The 17,227-nt window shown below is 49.5% G+C and overlaps 1 protein-coding gene across 2 annotated transcripts in view; it reads left to right on the plus strand.

The window, feature by feature from the left end:
* The window catches only part of PALLD (palladin, cytoskeletal associated protein), a 1,042,501-nt gene that overhangs the window by 631,732 nt on the left and 393,542 nt on the right, over positions 1–17,227 (plus strand). For both annotated transcript variants that reach the window (XM_085641796.1, XM_085641797.1), the window contains exon 10: positions 10,407–10,749. In XM_085641796.1, coding sequence (XP_085497922.1) covers positions 10,407–10,749 — 343 coding nt within the window. The remainder of the gene's footprint in view (positions 1–10,406; positions 10,750–17,227) is intronic.

Consider the following 17,227-nt stretch of genomic DNA (forward strand, 5'->3'; position numbering starts at 1 on the left):
ATGATTCTGAGTTCAGTCCCTCTGCAAGTTAGTCTCTTTCTAGAAGGCTCTCCTATGGTCACTGATCAAGGTTTACACTGATGTTGAATGTATTTGGTCTTGTGGCCGCTTATTTGATGCCATTCCTTTCATCCCTGGTAACAACTGGTCTTTACGTTACACATTGGATGCTAGTTTGTCATGCAGATCTTCGGCACCTCCAAGTATGTCTGCACCTTTGTTGTTGAATACCCGTTTCCATGGTTTGAATTTTGAGGGTGCCGTAGTGGAATTGCTTGCTCATCAGGCATAATAGTTATTTGAACTGACTGATATGCCCTGCTCGGTTTAAAGGCTCTCCTTCATGTGTTGGAAGCTTGTAACTGAATTCTTCAATTTGCGTATGCTTTCTCATTTTCAGGTTATTGGTGCTTAATCACGTGCCACCTCCAGGGGTCACTTTGTTTCAATGGCTTGGATTAGGTTACGGACCTCCAGCTGCTGCTTCTGATAGAAAGTGGGTCAGCTCGGTTGCTTACTTGTCTGCCTGTGATGCGGACAAGAGTTGGGATACTTTCCTTCATCGTGATAGTCAATCAATCAGGATTTGTATAGTGCTGCTAATACCTCAAAGGGTATCCAGGCACTTGCAGGGCACATTCGAACAGCCAGGTCTTGAGGTCCCTTCTGAATTCTGAAAGTGAGGTGATAGTCCGGAGCAGCGTGGCGAAACTGTTCCAGGTCTTTGCTGCGATGTAGGAGAAGGAGCGTCCTCCACTTTTGCTTCAGTGTATGCGGAAGTGTGGGCAAGTGCAAGGGAGGCAGAGCGTAATCTTCTCAACAGTTGACACCCCCTACATCAATCACCCCCTACTTCAGGTGGTGGTTGATGTAGGGGGTGTGCTTGCATGTTGGAGCACAGTTGAGTCTTTATGTGCCCTTTGGTGCTCTCTTTTACATATGGCTGGCCAGGTTGTACATGGGTGTTAATATCAGCAGGTGGCTTGGATGGGACTCCTTGCCGTCTATGTATTTTTAGTCGTGTTCATACCTGAAATGAAGATGTCAGTGAAGAGTTTGTACCATGGTAAGGCTTAATAGCTACTTCTATAATAACATTTGGCCCGTCTATTTCTGCACAGAAGGAACACATAAACGAGCTAACCCTTGTCCACTGTTTCTATTCCATAGTTCTTGTACCAGTTAGGCCTGATGGTGGCGTGAGATGTTGGATTCACTTGATCGAGAAGGATCATTTTGGGCTGCCTATATGCTCAGACGTGTGTTCTGAGTATGAGTTTCACCTGTCGGCCTCCCACTTGATGATGTTAACTTTGAGATGGCATCTTGGTGTGCCTTTTTTCGGGCTATCCTCCCATCAATGTTGGCAGGAGTTCCTTTGTACGTCTGTTCACTTGTCCCTTTATGGATCTTGGTATTGTCTGTGTGACCCTGTTCGTGGGTTGTTTGGTATTGGACCTCTGAGCTGCGTTGCATCTTCTGGGCTGTTATTGGATGCGTTTCACCTATTGTATTAGCCACATTGTTGCTGTCATATTGACACAGTTCTGTTTTTTGTTTGTTCTGCTTTCTTCTCAGGACGGAGGTGGTGTATGGGTGGGCATAGGTCCATTGCCATTCCCTGGTTTTACGCAAGGCATGGCTTGGCTTAGGGATTTCCTGTCGGCATGGCATGTTGAGTCTATGTGTACTGGCGACACTTATTGAACCACTTTTCTAAAAAATAAAACAACAACAAACTTACAAGCTGGAAATAAAGGGTGTTCTTGAGGCCTGCATGTGATACTTTTGTTTGGACCCTATAGAATGGGGCGTTCTTAGGATATTTTGTCAAACAATACCTGGTTTCCTGACAGGCAAGACCAAATATTTCCTGCCGTTCTACTTGTTATCAACAAAAGCGCGCACTGGATGGCAGCATGGTATTTATTCTTTCTGTGCCATGTCGCTAGATTGTATCCCAGCTTGGGCTTACAAGATGGTCATCTTCATGGGTCTGCGTAGAACTATTCTTGTGTCTCCTCAAACCCTCCTCCTGGGATTATTACTTTGATATTGAGCCCTGAGGTGAGTAGACTGTACTTAACCTGCAATTACAAGTATCCGGCAGAAGAACAAGTGACTTTGTTAACAATGTTTTTGGAGTATACTCTATCTACCTGCAGACTCCTCACCTAGCCGCCCACCTCCCGATTCTTAGAAGTATTGCTGCGTAGTTATTAAGGTTCCACGTTAGCTTTGTGAGCTGTATTTCTGTCACTTTCGACAATCTTGTCGTAAGGACGGGAAGGGCCATCGAAGTGCTGGGGTGGCTCCAAATATTGTTCAGGTTACCACATTTGGAGAGGTATCGGAGTCATGTTAGAGCCCTTGCGCCACTCGCTGGTGCAGGAGAACTGTTTCTACTTTTCCGGATACAGCCTGGTGTCTGAAGAACATTCAAGATGTGAGCCATCTGCAGATAGATTATCCGCCAAAAACATCATTCCTGGACGTAAATAGCTTGTTAGTTATTAACGCAATTTGCATAGAAGCAAGTCCTGCTCCATCAGGCTGTTAACAGGAGAGGTGGCACGTGGGTACCCAGTGTGAATGTCCCAGCTTCCCCTCTGCACACGGGATTGGACCATAATGGATGCTGCTGCCCTCGGGGCGGGGGTCAGAGAAGGTGTGGGAGGAGTGTAGGGAGGGACGATTAACAGTAACTTTACAATGTTTTCAGATTGCATTATCCTCCACGGGCAGCTAAGAGAATGGGAGCCATATGGATTCCATAAATCTGCTCTCAGTGTCCAGACACTAATTTGGGGTCAAAAATGTGAACCACACACTATATTTCAGGCTCTTGCAACAGGCACCTGCAGTCAGCCAGCTTCATCACTTTTAAGGAGGGAAACCAAAACGTAATCTTCTTTTTCTTCTGTCAGTTTAATCTTAAATGAAGAAAAATGAAATAAAATAAAAAAAATCAACGAGAAATTTGAGAAAATACGAGTATTATTTTACTGAAAAAGAGCGAGAAGCTTTCATGTGACATCATTAGCACGTGCTATTCTTTCAAATCGAGCCCATGTATTAATTTACATCAATGAACTCACACGTGCTCATGTTAATCACACCAGTCACTTTAGATCTCCTTATGAGTGGCCTAATAGTGCCCAGCCAGGAGCTAACAATCGGTACCACCGAGCCGGAAGTTACCACGAGCGGTGCGGAAACACCGCCTCTCTGATTGCTTCCCCTCACAAAAACATTCCATCACAGAAATGCAGCTGGCAGCCAAGTGGAAGACGGACACATATAAGTTACAGCCCTCAGAAATGGGTTCAGTAACACAGATGTGCGCAGTTATTCCTCAATTTTCAGCATCCAGTTTGTAATTCTGCATCCTTGAATTACCAGTGCCCAGGGTATCAGTAACTTCGGCCGCAGAATTACCGCATCCGTCAATCCTGTGCACGTGTAATGAGGGCCTTTGTGTTCTGTGGGCTTTCCAGTTAAGTATAAAACTAGAAAAAGTTTTGTTCCTCCGGGAATCAAGTTTCCATCCTGCTTTCCCTTCCGATCAATGAAATATACTGCAGTTTCAGCACGAACGCTTATTGGGGAATCCAGATTTTCTGTGACTGCTTAGTTAAAAGTATAGGCTAATGCTGAATATATTTGGAGAGAAATTGTGAGGCTACTGCTCTATCCTTAATTTTTAATAAAGAGGAACCTGCTGATATCTTTAATTTTTGCTGGTATTTGAGCTGCTCTACTCTTTCGCACATTGCACCATGTTGGGAGCATGATTTGAACTACTTTGGGGGCATAACACATGTCTTCACACGGAGCCGGGCGCCATTTCTATTGCGTCTCCCTTCACCATTGTTGGGTGCCATCTTCATTGGTGAGCGGCCAAGCATCGGTAGGCCTGCTCCTAATCACCAAACCTAAGAACACCCATGCCGCAGACATGCAGCGAATGTATCAAATTAACTCCCACATTTTCTTTCTCCAGTTTGTTAATCTGTAAATCCCCAATAGCTGCCTACCTCGGCTGTGAGATACTATTGCTCCATTATTTTTTTATTATGCACATTTTACTGTTTTGGGAGACTTTAACATTCATGCTGACTTCCCGAACTGCTCCCAGGCCTCTCAGCTTATTCAGATCCTGAAATGCCTTAATTTGACCCGACACATCACCGCCCCCACCCTAAAGCAGGCCACATATTGGACTTAATCTTCTCCAGTATTACCTGACTCCACACCAGCACCCCTATGTGGACTGATGACTTCCGTGTTCCGTTTATTTTGGACAGTCCCCGAAACCAGTTATAGACTAGAACAACACCCGAAATGAAGAGACACTGGGGGAAGGTGACGAAGGAGTCCCTTGTGCCTTCTCTTCATTCCTCCTTTCCCGCATACTCTGGCAACGCTGACAGCGACACGATCCTATTTAATCAATGGATCTCCAAGGCCCTGGATCTTCTTGCACCACTGAAAATGTATACTGACAAAAGATCCAAGCCTTCGTCTCCCTGGTTTTCCCCTGTCCTAAGAGCAGGGAAAAACCTCTGTAAAAAATTCAAGCGCAACTGGAGGTTTTATGACCGCGATGCAAAACAGTCATATATGGCGGCTCTCTGAACCTTCCGCAAACTCACTCGCAATACCATGAGGGAGCATTTCTCGATACGTATTGAGATTGCCACCAACTCCTCTAGCGAAGTTTTTAATATTGTTAAGTCTTTTATTTCCCATGATGAGAGCGCCTTTCACCCCTCACCGGATCTCTCTACTAAGCTCTCATATTTTTTCGATGAAAAAATCCCCAAACTCTAGTCCACTTTCCTGGAAGAAGCTGGTACAGTAGACTTAGTGACGCTGCCCATCAGTCACCTACTTGCTCTCTCTGAGTTCTGCCTAGTATCAGAAGATGACTCGCATGAGGAATTGCTGAAATGCAAATCAGGCTCTCTGGAGGACCCCTGCCGCCCTCGCCCCCCCTCCACTCTCAGCCTGTATGCACAATTTGAAAATCCTTTAACAATATTGGAAACGCCTCTCTGAAATCCAGTATCTTTCCTGCTATTTGGAAACAGGCGTTCCTGCTTCCACTCCTGAAAAAAACCAATAGGGACCCTAGTGTGCTCAGCAATTTCTGGTCGATTTCACTGCTGCCAGCTCTTACTAAAATCTTGGTGGAGCCAGTAAATCACCAACTTTCATCCTTCGTTGATGCAAATTATTTGCAACATGACACCCAATCTGGCTTTCGTGCTGGATATAGCACTGAAACTGCCTTACTGGAAGTGTCAGTGTCCGTAAAAAAAACACCAGTCTGTGGGGCCTCCGCCATGGTTGTGCTGTTAGACCTGTCGGCAGCATTTGACACAGTGGCACATTTCACCTGACTGAACAGATTAAGCCTACTTGGCTTTTGAGGCACAGTTCTGTCCGGGATCTGATCTTTTTTGGAAGTGTGACTGCAGCAGGTCGTCCTCCATTCTTTCTCTTCCTCTCCTAAACCCCTAGTTTGTAGGGTACCTCAGGGCTCAGCACTCAGCCTGCTGCGTTTTAATCTTTACCTTGCCATTTTGGCTACTCTTATTAAAACCTAGGGAGTGAAGGTAGTCTCCTGTGCGGATGACATGCAACTGCTGTTCTCATTCGAGAATATTCAGATGTGTCCTTCCTCAAAGTTAAAGAGTGCTTAAAAGGCACCTGGATGGGTTCTAACTTTTAAAAACTGAACACAGATAAAACTGAGGACGTCTTTTTCAGCCAGAAAGCCCCCTCCCCCCACAAACCTCTGGTTGCCGGTAGAACTGAATCCTCTCCGGTGCCATCTTTATTTGCAAGAAACCTAGGCATACTGTGTGACTCCGACCTCTCCTTTGCAGCCAAATCAAGCTGATCTCTTCTATCTGATTCCTGAAGCTTAAATCAGTCAGGAAGCTGTTACAACTGCTTCCAGAAGAGACCCGCAAAAATGTTATTCATGCTCCTGTGACAGCTCGCCTGGATTATGCCAACAGCCCCCATCTGGGTTCTCCTGCATTTTTGATCCATAGACTCCAGATCATACAGAATCTTGCTGCTAGGCTAATCCAACGGGCCCCTTTCCGTCAACACATTGCACCTCATCTAAACAGCTACACTGGCTCCCTGTGGACAAAAGATTGAATTGAAGGCCCTTAATTTGGCTTTTAGAGCCTTGGAGGGGAAATGCCCCCCCTTACCTGAGAAACAGACTTGGCAGGCACCAACAGAAGAGATCCCTGGATCCAACCACCTCTGACGTATGCATATCTCCAGGTTCGCTAAAGTCCATTGTGGCAGTAGGTCATTCATGGTACTGACGGCAAAGCTTTGGAACACCCTGTCAATCAAACATTGCAAGTCGGACTACTGCTTCAGGAAAGAATTAAAATCTTGGCGCTTTGACCAAAATTAAGGCATGATAATCTGGTCTCGTTCTCAGTCTCTGCTGTTGAGCGCTGGGACGCTTCTGCTGAAGCAGCCGAGCGCTTTACAAATGTCTTTGATTGATTGGGGGTTGAGCACACATTTCAATCACTCCTGTTTAGTTGAGCCAGTTGCCACGAGTTTTTACCCCCTGGTAACGGCCATCTTAAAAAGTGCAAAAGGGACCCCATAAGCAACGAACGAGGGCAAAAGCCGTTTGTACAGGGAAATCCCCCTTCCTGCCTACATGTGTAAATTGCATACAATGTCCAGTCTAAACAATAATTTTTCACGGATTCTTTTTGCTCTCATTATTTAAACATGAGTGTAACCAACCGTGTTTATGGGTTGATTCACTTACAACTGCAAAATCTTGTAACTTTCGCATGCCTGCCTCATTGAAGATTCACAATGCCTAAAAAAATCTAAATTATTCAGGTGGGCATGTCGCCTCCTCTTGCGGATGTTATGCCAAATGTACTTACCTTGTGCAGTCATAAGATCAACATGAGTGTCTTAGTAGAAGGTGGCACTTCCAGGGGAGGGTCAGAGGATTGGCTGGGGGGGGTCAGAGGATTGGCTGGGGAAATTCAAATGTATCTGCACATTTACGTTACAGGCGAACGGTCCTAACTCACGAAGAGCCCAGTTATCAACCTACCTGATGTTGAAAGGGATTCATGACTTTTCTCTGTCTACACTCTGTCTTTCTATGCAAATTGGCAATATTTCCTCTTTTGCATTTCAAGTGGATTTGCCATTTTTTGCAAGTTAATTAGAATACTGTTTGCCTCACAATAAACAGGATGGATGATGGTGAACTAAAGAGGGATGCAAAATGACTAATTTTAATGTGAAAATGAACATGCATTCAACTTTGCAAACTGTGACTAGTAATCAAAGTATTCATGAGAATTATGGAAGCATGCAAAAAAACGTTGGACCTTTCCACATCCCTACAGAAGTATGGCAAATATGTACCAACATTATTAATGGTCACAGGTCGTGTGTAAGGCAAATTGGCTATGTAAGGGAAGCAATTTCCCCCAAAGAAATACATGAAAATCAAAAAATACACCTCAATAAATACCTTATTGTAAATATGCAGAAACATATCTATAAAGGACAGTCATGTCAAACTTTGCCCTGTAACCTTTACCTACATTTTTGTTTAGGTCTGGGTTATGATAGCGCAGCTCTCAAACTGACCTATTGCTAACAATGTACAGAGAGCTTTGCAAGGGCCCCTTTCCATCACTGGCTAGAAAGCCATGTCAAAGACTGACTTGAGACTTTACCAATCACACCTTGGCTCAGCTCAGTGGAGGATGTATCTGCTCCTGCACTATTTTTCCTCTCTACTGACTCCCTGATTTGTGTCCCGCTCTAATCTGCTGATGCTGGATGCTTTAGCACATTAAAATCAGAGTTATAGGCTTTGTCCACGCTTGTTTATACCGGTTCCTTTGGGTGTTACTAGGTGGTAGTGCTGCTTCTAGTGTGTCTGTGGTTTTGATGTCTGTGAGCTGGAGTGGAAGAGTGTCTCATTTAGGCGTATTTAACCAGTGAACAAATAAACCATCTCAGTGGATTCTGTGATAGCACAGGCGAGAAGCTACCATTCACTATATCATACTGCTGAGTAGCAATAGCAGCATGCTAAGAAAACAAACTATTTGCCTAGCATGTGCTATGCCATATAAACCATAGAATTTTGTAGTGTAGTGCAGTCTTCGGACGGAGGACATGGTGACATAACTATCTGTATCCCGGTGACGGAGAGCTCCACAAACAGGGTAAACGTTACTAACAGTAACTTTACACTCATACATTCATTCTTAGGAGTCTCCACCACCTAATTGAGTCTCCAGCTATGTGTGAATCTCTTCTCGGAAACTGTGGATAGCAAATAAGGAGAGTTACACTTAGATGTAGGAACATATCTACACATGAGTATAGCTACACAAGCAAACATACATTTGTGTATCGTGCTCAGTGGTCTGGTTTTTGAGCTTATACTGGACTCTCATATGCCCACTAAGACGTTATGGAAACTTTCTTCAGATCTACATCTATTTGTACTAGTTACCTGTATTTACTACATCTGGAACTTCATAGTTCCAGATGTAGTAAATACCTTCTATATTATTTTCTATTTCTATATTTATTTTGCACAGGGGAGAGGATGTGGTGTAACGGCCAGAGCTGCTGATTTTGGAGCTGGGTAACCAGGTTTGAGCCTCGGCGTCAACTCAACATCCTGTGATTCTGGGCAAATCACTTAATCTCCCTGTGCCTACCAAAAACGAATGTGTCCTTGTGTAACGTAACTTGTGCTCATGTAAAGTGCTCCAATACCTTCGCGTCGAGTTCCTGCTACATAAAACTGCAAAACATTTTTTGCCTACATTGCAAAGGACTCCAGTGTTCACGGTCGATGCCCACGCTACACCAAACCACAAAAATAAAAATACCTCTTTACTAGCGCAGAAAGTGAACTTTTGGGAATCCTGTGTGACTCAGCATTATCAGTTGGCTACCTGTGTATACCAGCGGTTAGGGAAACCAACTTCTAGCTGAAAACTGAATGGAAGTCCCCTCCCATGCCTTCATCTCATAAAGTGACACATGGGCGTCCCCCAAAAGCAAATTTAAAATTGCAGGGACTGCAAAACCAGGCTACCAGGATGTAACCAATTACAACAAATGCAAATTCAGCTTCTGCCTCAAATCACTCCACCAACTCATGTTCGAATAAAGAATAACATTCAATGCCTTATGCATAATGCACATAAACTTAAAGGTCTAGAGACTTGACTATGTATTGGCATAGACCCCTCACCACCACTTTACTAGCTAGTCTAGATTCACAGACACTTCCTCAATCAACCGCTCTGTGGCTAGGCTCACTTATGATCCTTTGTATTGAGAAGTTCTGCTTTGACAGGCAACTGGCCACTGAGAGGCCATCAACATTTGTTTAGGAACAAGAGGGTCCAATCGTTTTTGGCTAAAGGTGACTTTCAACCAGTTTCGCCTCGAAACAGTGCCAGCCTGGTTGTTATGGAAGGGGTGTGCATCATCGGCGCCTGCCCGCTGACAACCAACCATTGTATACCACAATGTTGAAAAAACTCAAAAGGAGCCACAAGGTTTAGTGCTAAACTTGTGTCCTAAAGTAAAAAAATTAAGTAGTTACGTTTTCAACATGATTTCATGAGACCCATCTTTTGCTATCACAGGGGTGAGTGACTGAGTATGAGAGAGAGCTGAAATATTCTTATACTGCAACAAAAATCAGCTTCTCCACTTCCAGACTTCTTCAGATTCATTTTTAATAAGTTCTCCTCGTAAATCTTCTTTGAAAACTTTAATAGGCCCCCGTATCAGTGGCCGGGCGCTGCATCTCATTTAAGTTCATTCCTGTTGCTGTGCAGGCATCCCTGTTCCATAACCACGAAGACTTTCTCATTAGATCAGTGCTTCCATGGCAACTATAGCCTCACATTATAATATTATTATTATTAGTCCGCGAAGCTGAATATGAAGTAAAATGGACACAAATAGCTAAGTTGTCAGTAGACATCACCGATGCCTTCACGGAGGGCATCTACAATGCCAAGGCACCGGCAGGCATCTCAAGGAGAAATATTTGCTTCTCTTTATCCATTGAAAGATATCAAGCAACGTGCTGAGGAAAATCAGGGCATCAAACTAATAACCATAAAAACAGTGACATAAAAAAAATCGTCATGCCTGAATGAAACTAGGCAATGCTCACCAGATAATGAATAAAATTGATCTAATGGTTTGTGATTGCACAGGTGCATGGTACCCAGAGCCTATCGTGGCATTATTGTGCTCTGCATGTTCATGGTTAGTGAAAGTTTATGTACAATTATTTTTTCTTTGACAGTTGTGCCTGTTTCCTCTCTCTTTATCACCAGATAACCATGAAAACTCTGGGGATGACACAGCAAGAGGAGAAGTCAGTGAGCGTTGCTTTACTCCGGTGTCTCCAGGTGTGGTCTTTGAGAGAAGTGTCATTGAGATGCCCCCTAAAAACATGAGTGGGCACCTCCCACTCAACAATGCAGAGTTCCAGCCCGGCGGCCCAAGGCTTGGCTTGCAGCTCAACCCTGATGAACTTAAAGCCAACGGCATGCACCGAAGCAATGGACTTAATGGAGTGAGTAATGGCAAATCCGACAGCGAAACATCTGGCCCTTCTCCGACCCTCCTGCTGTCACCCACCAAGGAGCCGCCACCACTGCCCACCAAGCCCAAACTGTGAGTACCTCAGTGATGTTGGTTTCCTTGGTTGAACGTCTTATTTAATTGCCCAGCCTTTGCAGATATGCCCTCTGCCCCAGAATTCATGTGTACTGGAGATTTACCAACTGAAGCTGGTGAAGCTTCTGGGATACTGAGGCAATGTGCTCTGTGTGTGTAGCTAATGTAGTCTCTACTCTACTCCCTGAGAATGGACTCTGTGGTGAAATATAACGAACACGAGCCGTTCGCCAAGAGCCTCCACTGTGGACTGGTGGAATCCTTCATCCTCAATTCTAATATTTGTATTTAGGATGACTACACGAATCACCGCTATACGTTGAGTTGTAGCAATAGCTTTATGTTTTCACAAGGCACGTTGTTGGTTTCCACTCATTCTTCACAGATTTGTTCATAGGACACTTAGAGAATGGCTTTCTAAAAGCTTCCTTTCAGAGTCGGTTCTTGCAACTGAGAGGAGTGAGTTTGAATGCCTCACTGCAGAATACCATTCACATGTTTCTATTCTAAAGAAAGAGATGGATCAGGTCTCAAAGGAGGTCTGAGTTGAGGGATTGGTGGTAGAAGGTGTCCAATTTGAACCTAAAAGTAGGAATGGATGGCCATTAAGAACCAGTAATCTCTTCTCACTTAAATATTTCAGTGACCACAAGAACAGACTTTCTTCTTAGCAGCAGTACTATCTGGTGTCAGGTGGGTGGCAGCCTTAAATGTTTAATTCACAGCCCCAGTCTGAATGGGTAACATGCAGTGGTATTTGTATGTACCACAATATACCAGGAAACTGGCACTATAATACGGCTTCCATGGAAATGGACAGACTATTCAATCTTTATGTGGTTAGCAGTACATTTTACCACACAAACCTTGTGATGAGTTCTCTTTGCCTTGCAGGGCGTGTGGACTTCCATTGGAGGCTTATGTCGGGATGATACTTTAGAGATTTTTGTAGCATTCCATAATGCTGGGCGGCTGCTTCTGTTCTTTGAGACACTTTGGAAGGACTTATTTCCTTAATAATAGATTGTCAGCAGGTTTTAGGATCATGCAGTGGAGTGTGGCAAAAGTAACCCACAGGGGCTTGTATCATTTACGTGGAGGCCCCAACAACTATATTGGTCGAAGAAAGCAAATTACACAGCCCCAGACTAATACAAACACACAACAGGAAAGGTGTCCAGGAGGAAATTGTGTTGGGCTTCTTAGTTGTATACAGCATGCTCCCTAAAATCAGGATATTTGCAAAGTGCCTTACCTCTACTAACAGAACAATCTAGAGCAAACTAAGGCCTCAAAATTGTGTGGAGGTATTTCTGTTTAGCACATTCTCTTCGAGTTCCCTTTTCCCATGATTCATACCATTAATGCCCATTTTCTGTACAGCAGTTGATTTAAAATGTACTCCTACCTCTAAACTTTGCACAAACATTGAAGTGGTGAACGGCTTATACAAAAGAAGTATTTCTGTAGTTCAGCAGTAGACAAAGCACCTCAAAACTTAAAAAATCTAAAAGAAAATTGCAAATGGTTAATGTTTTGTATGTGACATAAGCGGATTTGAGTGATTTCTATTTGTTTGTTCTGCACTGAGTGCGGCTCAGCATTCTCGCCTTCCACCTCTGCGGTCGGTAAACTGAGTCCGTTCCACCTGCAGATTTACACGAACCTACACGTACCCTGCACACATGTGGATGAAAGGTCTGCTGAGATGTCACCCTCCTGCCACGTGCATTGCCTGCATGCACACGGTGCCAAAAAGTAATGAGCAGCTCTTTTACAGGAACTGAAGGGTCCACGCGCCCACGTCTTTAGTAGAGGCGACGCCACCCCGATGTCCCCCCATGCTTCCTCCTCCCCTCTTCGTTTAAAAGACATCCTGTCGGGGTCAGACAATTTGGTAAGGGACAGGACTCAGCAGAAACTGTCACTCGTTTACCACGTGTTCCTGCAGCCCCTCCTGCCCTGTCTCCTGCAGCCCCTCCTGCCCTGTCTCCTGCAGCCCCTCTAGCCCTGTCACTTGCAGCACCTCCTGCCCTGTCACCTGCAGCCCCTCTTGCCCTTCCTCCTGCAGCCCCTCTTGCCCTGTCTCCTGCAGCCCCTCTTGCCCTGTCTCCTGCAGCCCTCCTGCCCTCTCCTGCAGCCCCTCTTGCCCTGTCTCCTGCAGCCCTTCTTGCCCTGTCACCTGCAGCTCCTCCTGCCCTGTCACCTGCAGCCCCTCTTGCCCTTCCTCCTGCAGCCCCTCTTGCCCTGTCTCCTGCAGCCCTCCTGCCCTCTCCTGCAGCCCCTCTTGCCCTGTCTCCTGCAGCCCTTCTTGCCCTGTCACCTGCAGCTCCTCCTGCCCTGTCACCTGCAGCCCCTCTTGCCCTTCCTCCTGCAGCCCCTCTTGCCCTTGCTCCTGCAGCCCCTCTTGCCATGTCATCTGCAGCCCCTCCTGCCCTCTCCTGCAGCCCTTCTTGCCCTGTTTCCTGCAGTCCCACTTGCCCTGTCTTCTGTAGCCCCTCCTGCCCTCTCCTGCAGCCTAACTTGACCTGTCTCCTTCAGCCCTCCTGCCCTCTCCTGCAGTCCCCGTGCCCTGTCTCCTGCCGCCCCTCCTGCCATGTCTCCTGCAGCCCTGTGCCCTGTCTCCTGCAGCGCCTCCTGCCTTGTGTCCTGCAGCCCGTGCTCTTTCACTTGCAGCACCCCTGCACTGTCTCCTGCAGCCCCTCCTGCCCCTCCTGCCCTGTCACCTGCAGCCTCTCCTGCCCTGTCGCCTGCAGCCCCTCCTGCCCTGTCTCCTGTAGCCCCTCTTGCCCTGTCTTCTGCAGCCCCTCTTGCCCTGTCACCTGCAGCCCCTCCTGCCCTGTCACCTGCAGCCCCTCTTACCCTGACATCTGCAGCCCCTCCTGTCCTGTCATCTGCAGCCCTCCTGCCCTCTCCTGCAGCCCCTCTTGCCCTGTCTTCTGCAGCCCCTCTTGCTCTGTCACCTGCAGCCTGTCATCTGCAGCCCCTCTTGCTCTGTCACCTGCAGCCTGTCATCTGCAGACCCTCTTGCCCTGACATCTGCAGCCCCTCCTGTCCTCTCACCTGCAGCCCCTCTTGCCCTGACATCTGCAGTCCCTCCTGCCCTGTCACCTGCAGCCCCTCCTGTCCTGTCATCTGCAGCCTCTGATGTCCTGTCACCTGCAGCCCCTCTTGCCCTGTCACCTTGAGCCTCTCTCGCCCTATCTCATGCAGCCCTCCTGCCCTCTCCTGCAGCCCCTCTTGCCCTGTCTTTTGCAGCCCCTCTTGCCCTGTCACCTGCAGCCCCTCCTGCCCTGTCACCTGCAGCCCCTGTTGCCCTGTCACCTGCAGCCCCTCCTGCCCTGTCACCTGCAGCCCCTCTTGCCCTGTCACCTGCAGCCCCTTTCTGCCCTGTCACCTGCAGCCCCTCTTGCCCTGTCATCTGCAGCCCCTTTCTGCCCTGTCACCTGCAGCCCCTCTTGCCCTGACATCTGCAGCCCCTCATGCCCTGTCTCCTGCAGCCCTTCTTGCCCAGTCATCTGCAGCCCCTCCTGCCCTGTCACCTGCAGCCCCTCTTGCCCTGTCTCATGCAGCCCTCCTGCCCTCTCCTGCAGCCCCTCTTGCCCTGTCTTTTGCAGCCCCTCTTGCCCTGTCACCTGCAGCCCCTCCTGCCCAGTCACCTGCAGCCCCTCTTGCCCTGTCTTCTGCAGCCCCTCTTGCCCTGTCTCATGCAGCCCTCCTGCCCTCTCCTGCAGCCCCTCTTGCCCTGTCTTTTGCAGCCCCTCTTGTCCTGTCACCTGCAGCCCCTCCTGCCCAGTCACCTGCAGCCCCTGATGTCCTGTCTCCTGCAGCCCCTCTTGCCCTGTCACCTGCAGCCCCTCCTGCCCTGTCACCTGCAGCCCCTCTTGCCCTGTCATCTGCAGCCCCTTCTGCCCTGTCACCTGCAGCCCCTCTTGCCCTGACATCTGCAGCCCCTCCTGCCCTGTCTCTTGCAGCCCTTCTTGCCCTGTCTCCTGCAGCCCTTCTTGCCCTGTCACCTGCAGCCCCTCCACCCTGTCTCCTGCAGCCCCTCCTGCCCTGTCACCTGCAGCCCCTCCTGCCTTGTCTCCTGCAGCCCTTCTTGCCCTGTCACCTGCAGCCCCTCCGCCCTGTCTCCTGCAGCCCCTCCTGCCCTGTCACCTGCAGCCCCTCCTGCCTTGTCTCCTGCAGCCCCTCCTGCCCTGTCTCCTGCAGCCCCTCCTGCCCTTTCTCCTGCAGCCCCTCCTGCCCTGTCACCTGCAGCCCTCTTGCCCTGTCCCCTGCAGCCCCTCTTGCCCTGACATCTGCAGCCCCTCCTGCCCTGTCTCTTGCAGCCCTTCTTGCCCAGTCATCTGCAGCCCCTCCTATCCTGTCACCTGCAGCCCCTCCTGCCCTGTCTCCTGCAGCCCTTCTTGCCCTGTCACCTGCAGCCCCTCCGCCCTGTCTCCTGCAGCCCCTCCTGCCCTGTCACCTGCAGCCCCTCCTGCCTTGTCTCCTGCAGCCCCTCCTGCCCTGTCTCCTGCAGCCCCTCCTGCCCTGTCTCCTGCAGCCCCTCCTGCCCTTTCTCCTGCAGCCCCTCCTGCCCTGTCTCCTGCTGCCCCTCTTACCCTGTCATCTGCAGCCCCTCCTGTCCTGTCACCTGCAGCCCCTCTTGCCCTGTCACCTGCAGCCCCTCTTGCCCTGTCTCCTGCAGCCCTTCTTGTCCTGTCTCCTGCAGCCCCTCTTGCCCTGTCACCTGCAGCCCCTCCTGCCCTGTCACCTGCATCCCCTCCTGCCCTGTCATCTGCAGCCCCTCTTGCCCTGTCTCCTGCAGCCCCTGATGTCCTGTCTCCTGCAGCCCCTCTTACCCTGTCACCTGCAGCCCCTCCTGCCCTGTCACCTGCATCCCCTCCTGCCCTGTCATCTGCAGCCACTCTTGCCCTGTCTCCTGCAGCCCCTGATGTCCTGTCTCCTGCAGCCCCTCTTGCCCTGTCTCCTGCAACCCCTCTTGCCCTGTCACCTGCAGCCCCTCTTGCCCTGTCTCCTGCAGCCCCTCCTGCCCTGTCTCCTGCAGCCCCTCCTGCCCTTTCTCCTGCAGACCCTCCTGCCCTGTCTCCTGCTGCCCCTCTTACCCTGTCATCTGCAGCCCCTCCTGTCCTGTCACCTGCAGCCCCTCTTGCCCTGTCATCTGCAGCCCCTCCTGCCCTGTCATCTGCAGCCCCTCTTGCCCTATCTCCTGCAGCCCCTCTTGCCCTGTCTCCTGCAGCCCCTGATGTCCTGTCTCCTGCAGCCCCTCTTACCCTGTCACCTGCAGCCCCTCCTGCCCTGTCACCTGCATCCCCTCCTGCCCTGTCATCTGCAGCCACTCTTGCCCTGTCTCCTGCAGCCCCTGATGTCCTGTCTCCTGCAGCCCCTCTTGCCCTGTCTCCTGCAACCCCTCTTGCCCTGTCACCTGCAGCCCCTCTTGCCCTGTCTCCTGCAGCCCCTCCTGCCCTGTCTCCTGCAGCCCTTCTTGTCCTGTCTCCTGCAGCCCCTCTTGCCCTGTCACCTGCAGCCCTTCTTGCCCTGTCATCTGCAGCCCCTCTTGCCCTGTCTCCTGCAGCCCCTCTTGCCCTGTCTCCTGCAGCCCCTGATGTCCTGTCTCCTGCAGCCCCTCTTACCCTGTCACCTGCAGCCCCTCCTGCCCTGTCACCTGCATCCCCTCCTGCCCTGTCATCTGCAGCCACTCTTGCCCTGTCTCCTGCAGCCCCTGATGTCCTGTCTCCTGCAGCCCCTCTTGCCCTGTCTCCTGCAACCCCTCTTGCCCTGTCACCTGCAGCCCCTCTTGCCCTGTCTCCTGCAGCCCCTCCTGCCCTTTCTCCTGCAGACCCTCCTGCCCTGTCTCCTGCTGCCCCTCTTACCCTGTCATCTGCAGCCCCTCCTGTCCTGTCACCTGCAGCCCCTCTTGCCCTGTCAACTGCAGCCCCTCTTGCCCTGTCATCTGCAGCCCCTCCTGCCCTGTCTCCTGCAGCCCTTCTTGTCCTGTCTCCTGCAGCCCCTCTTGCCCTGTCATCTGCAGCCCCTCCTGCCCTGTCATCTGCAGCCCCTCTTGCCCTGTCTCCTGCAGCCCCTCTTGCCCTGTCTCCTGCAGCCCCTGATGTCCTGTCTCCTGCAGCCCCTCCTGCCCTGTCACCTGCAGCCCTTCTTGCCCTGTCACCTGCAGCCCCTCCTGCTGTATGTGTGTACATTTAGGAACGTGCGTACGTGTGGCTTCATATGCATGTGCGTGTATGTGTCAGAGTGCATATATGTATGTATATATCTATAGTGTATGCATGTGTGCAATGACTGTGGACAAGACACCGTAGCATTGGCTTGCGTATTGGGATCTTGGACACATGGCACTGACTGGCATATACACTGACATACCTGGGCACATGGCATTGACGGGTAATTGGGTCATCCCTACCCTAAGCACTTGGTGTTGAATAGCATGTGATTGGCTACCCCTGTAGTCACG

Source organism: Triturus cristatus, chromosome 2_2 (assembly GCF_964204655.1).
Source record: "Triturus cristatus chromosome 2_2, aTriCri1.1, whole genome shotgun sequence".
In the NCBI taxonomy this organism is placed as follows: Eukaryota; Metazoa; Chordata; class Amphibia; order Caudata; family Salamandridae; genus Triturus; species Triturus cristatus.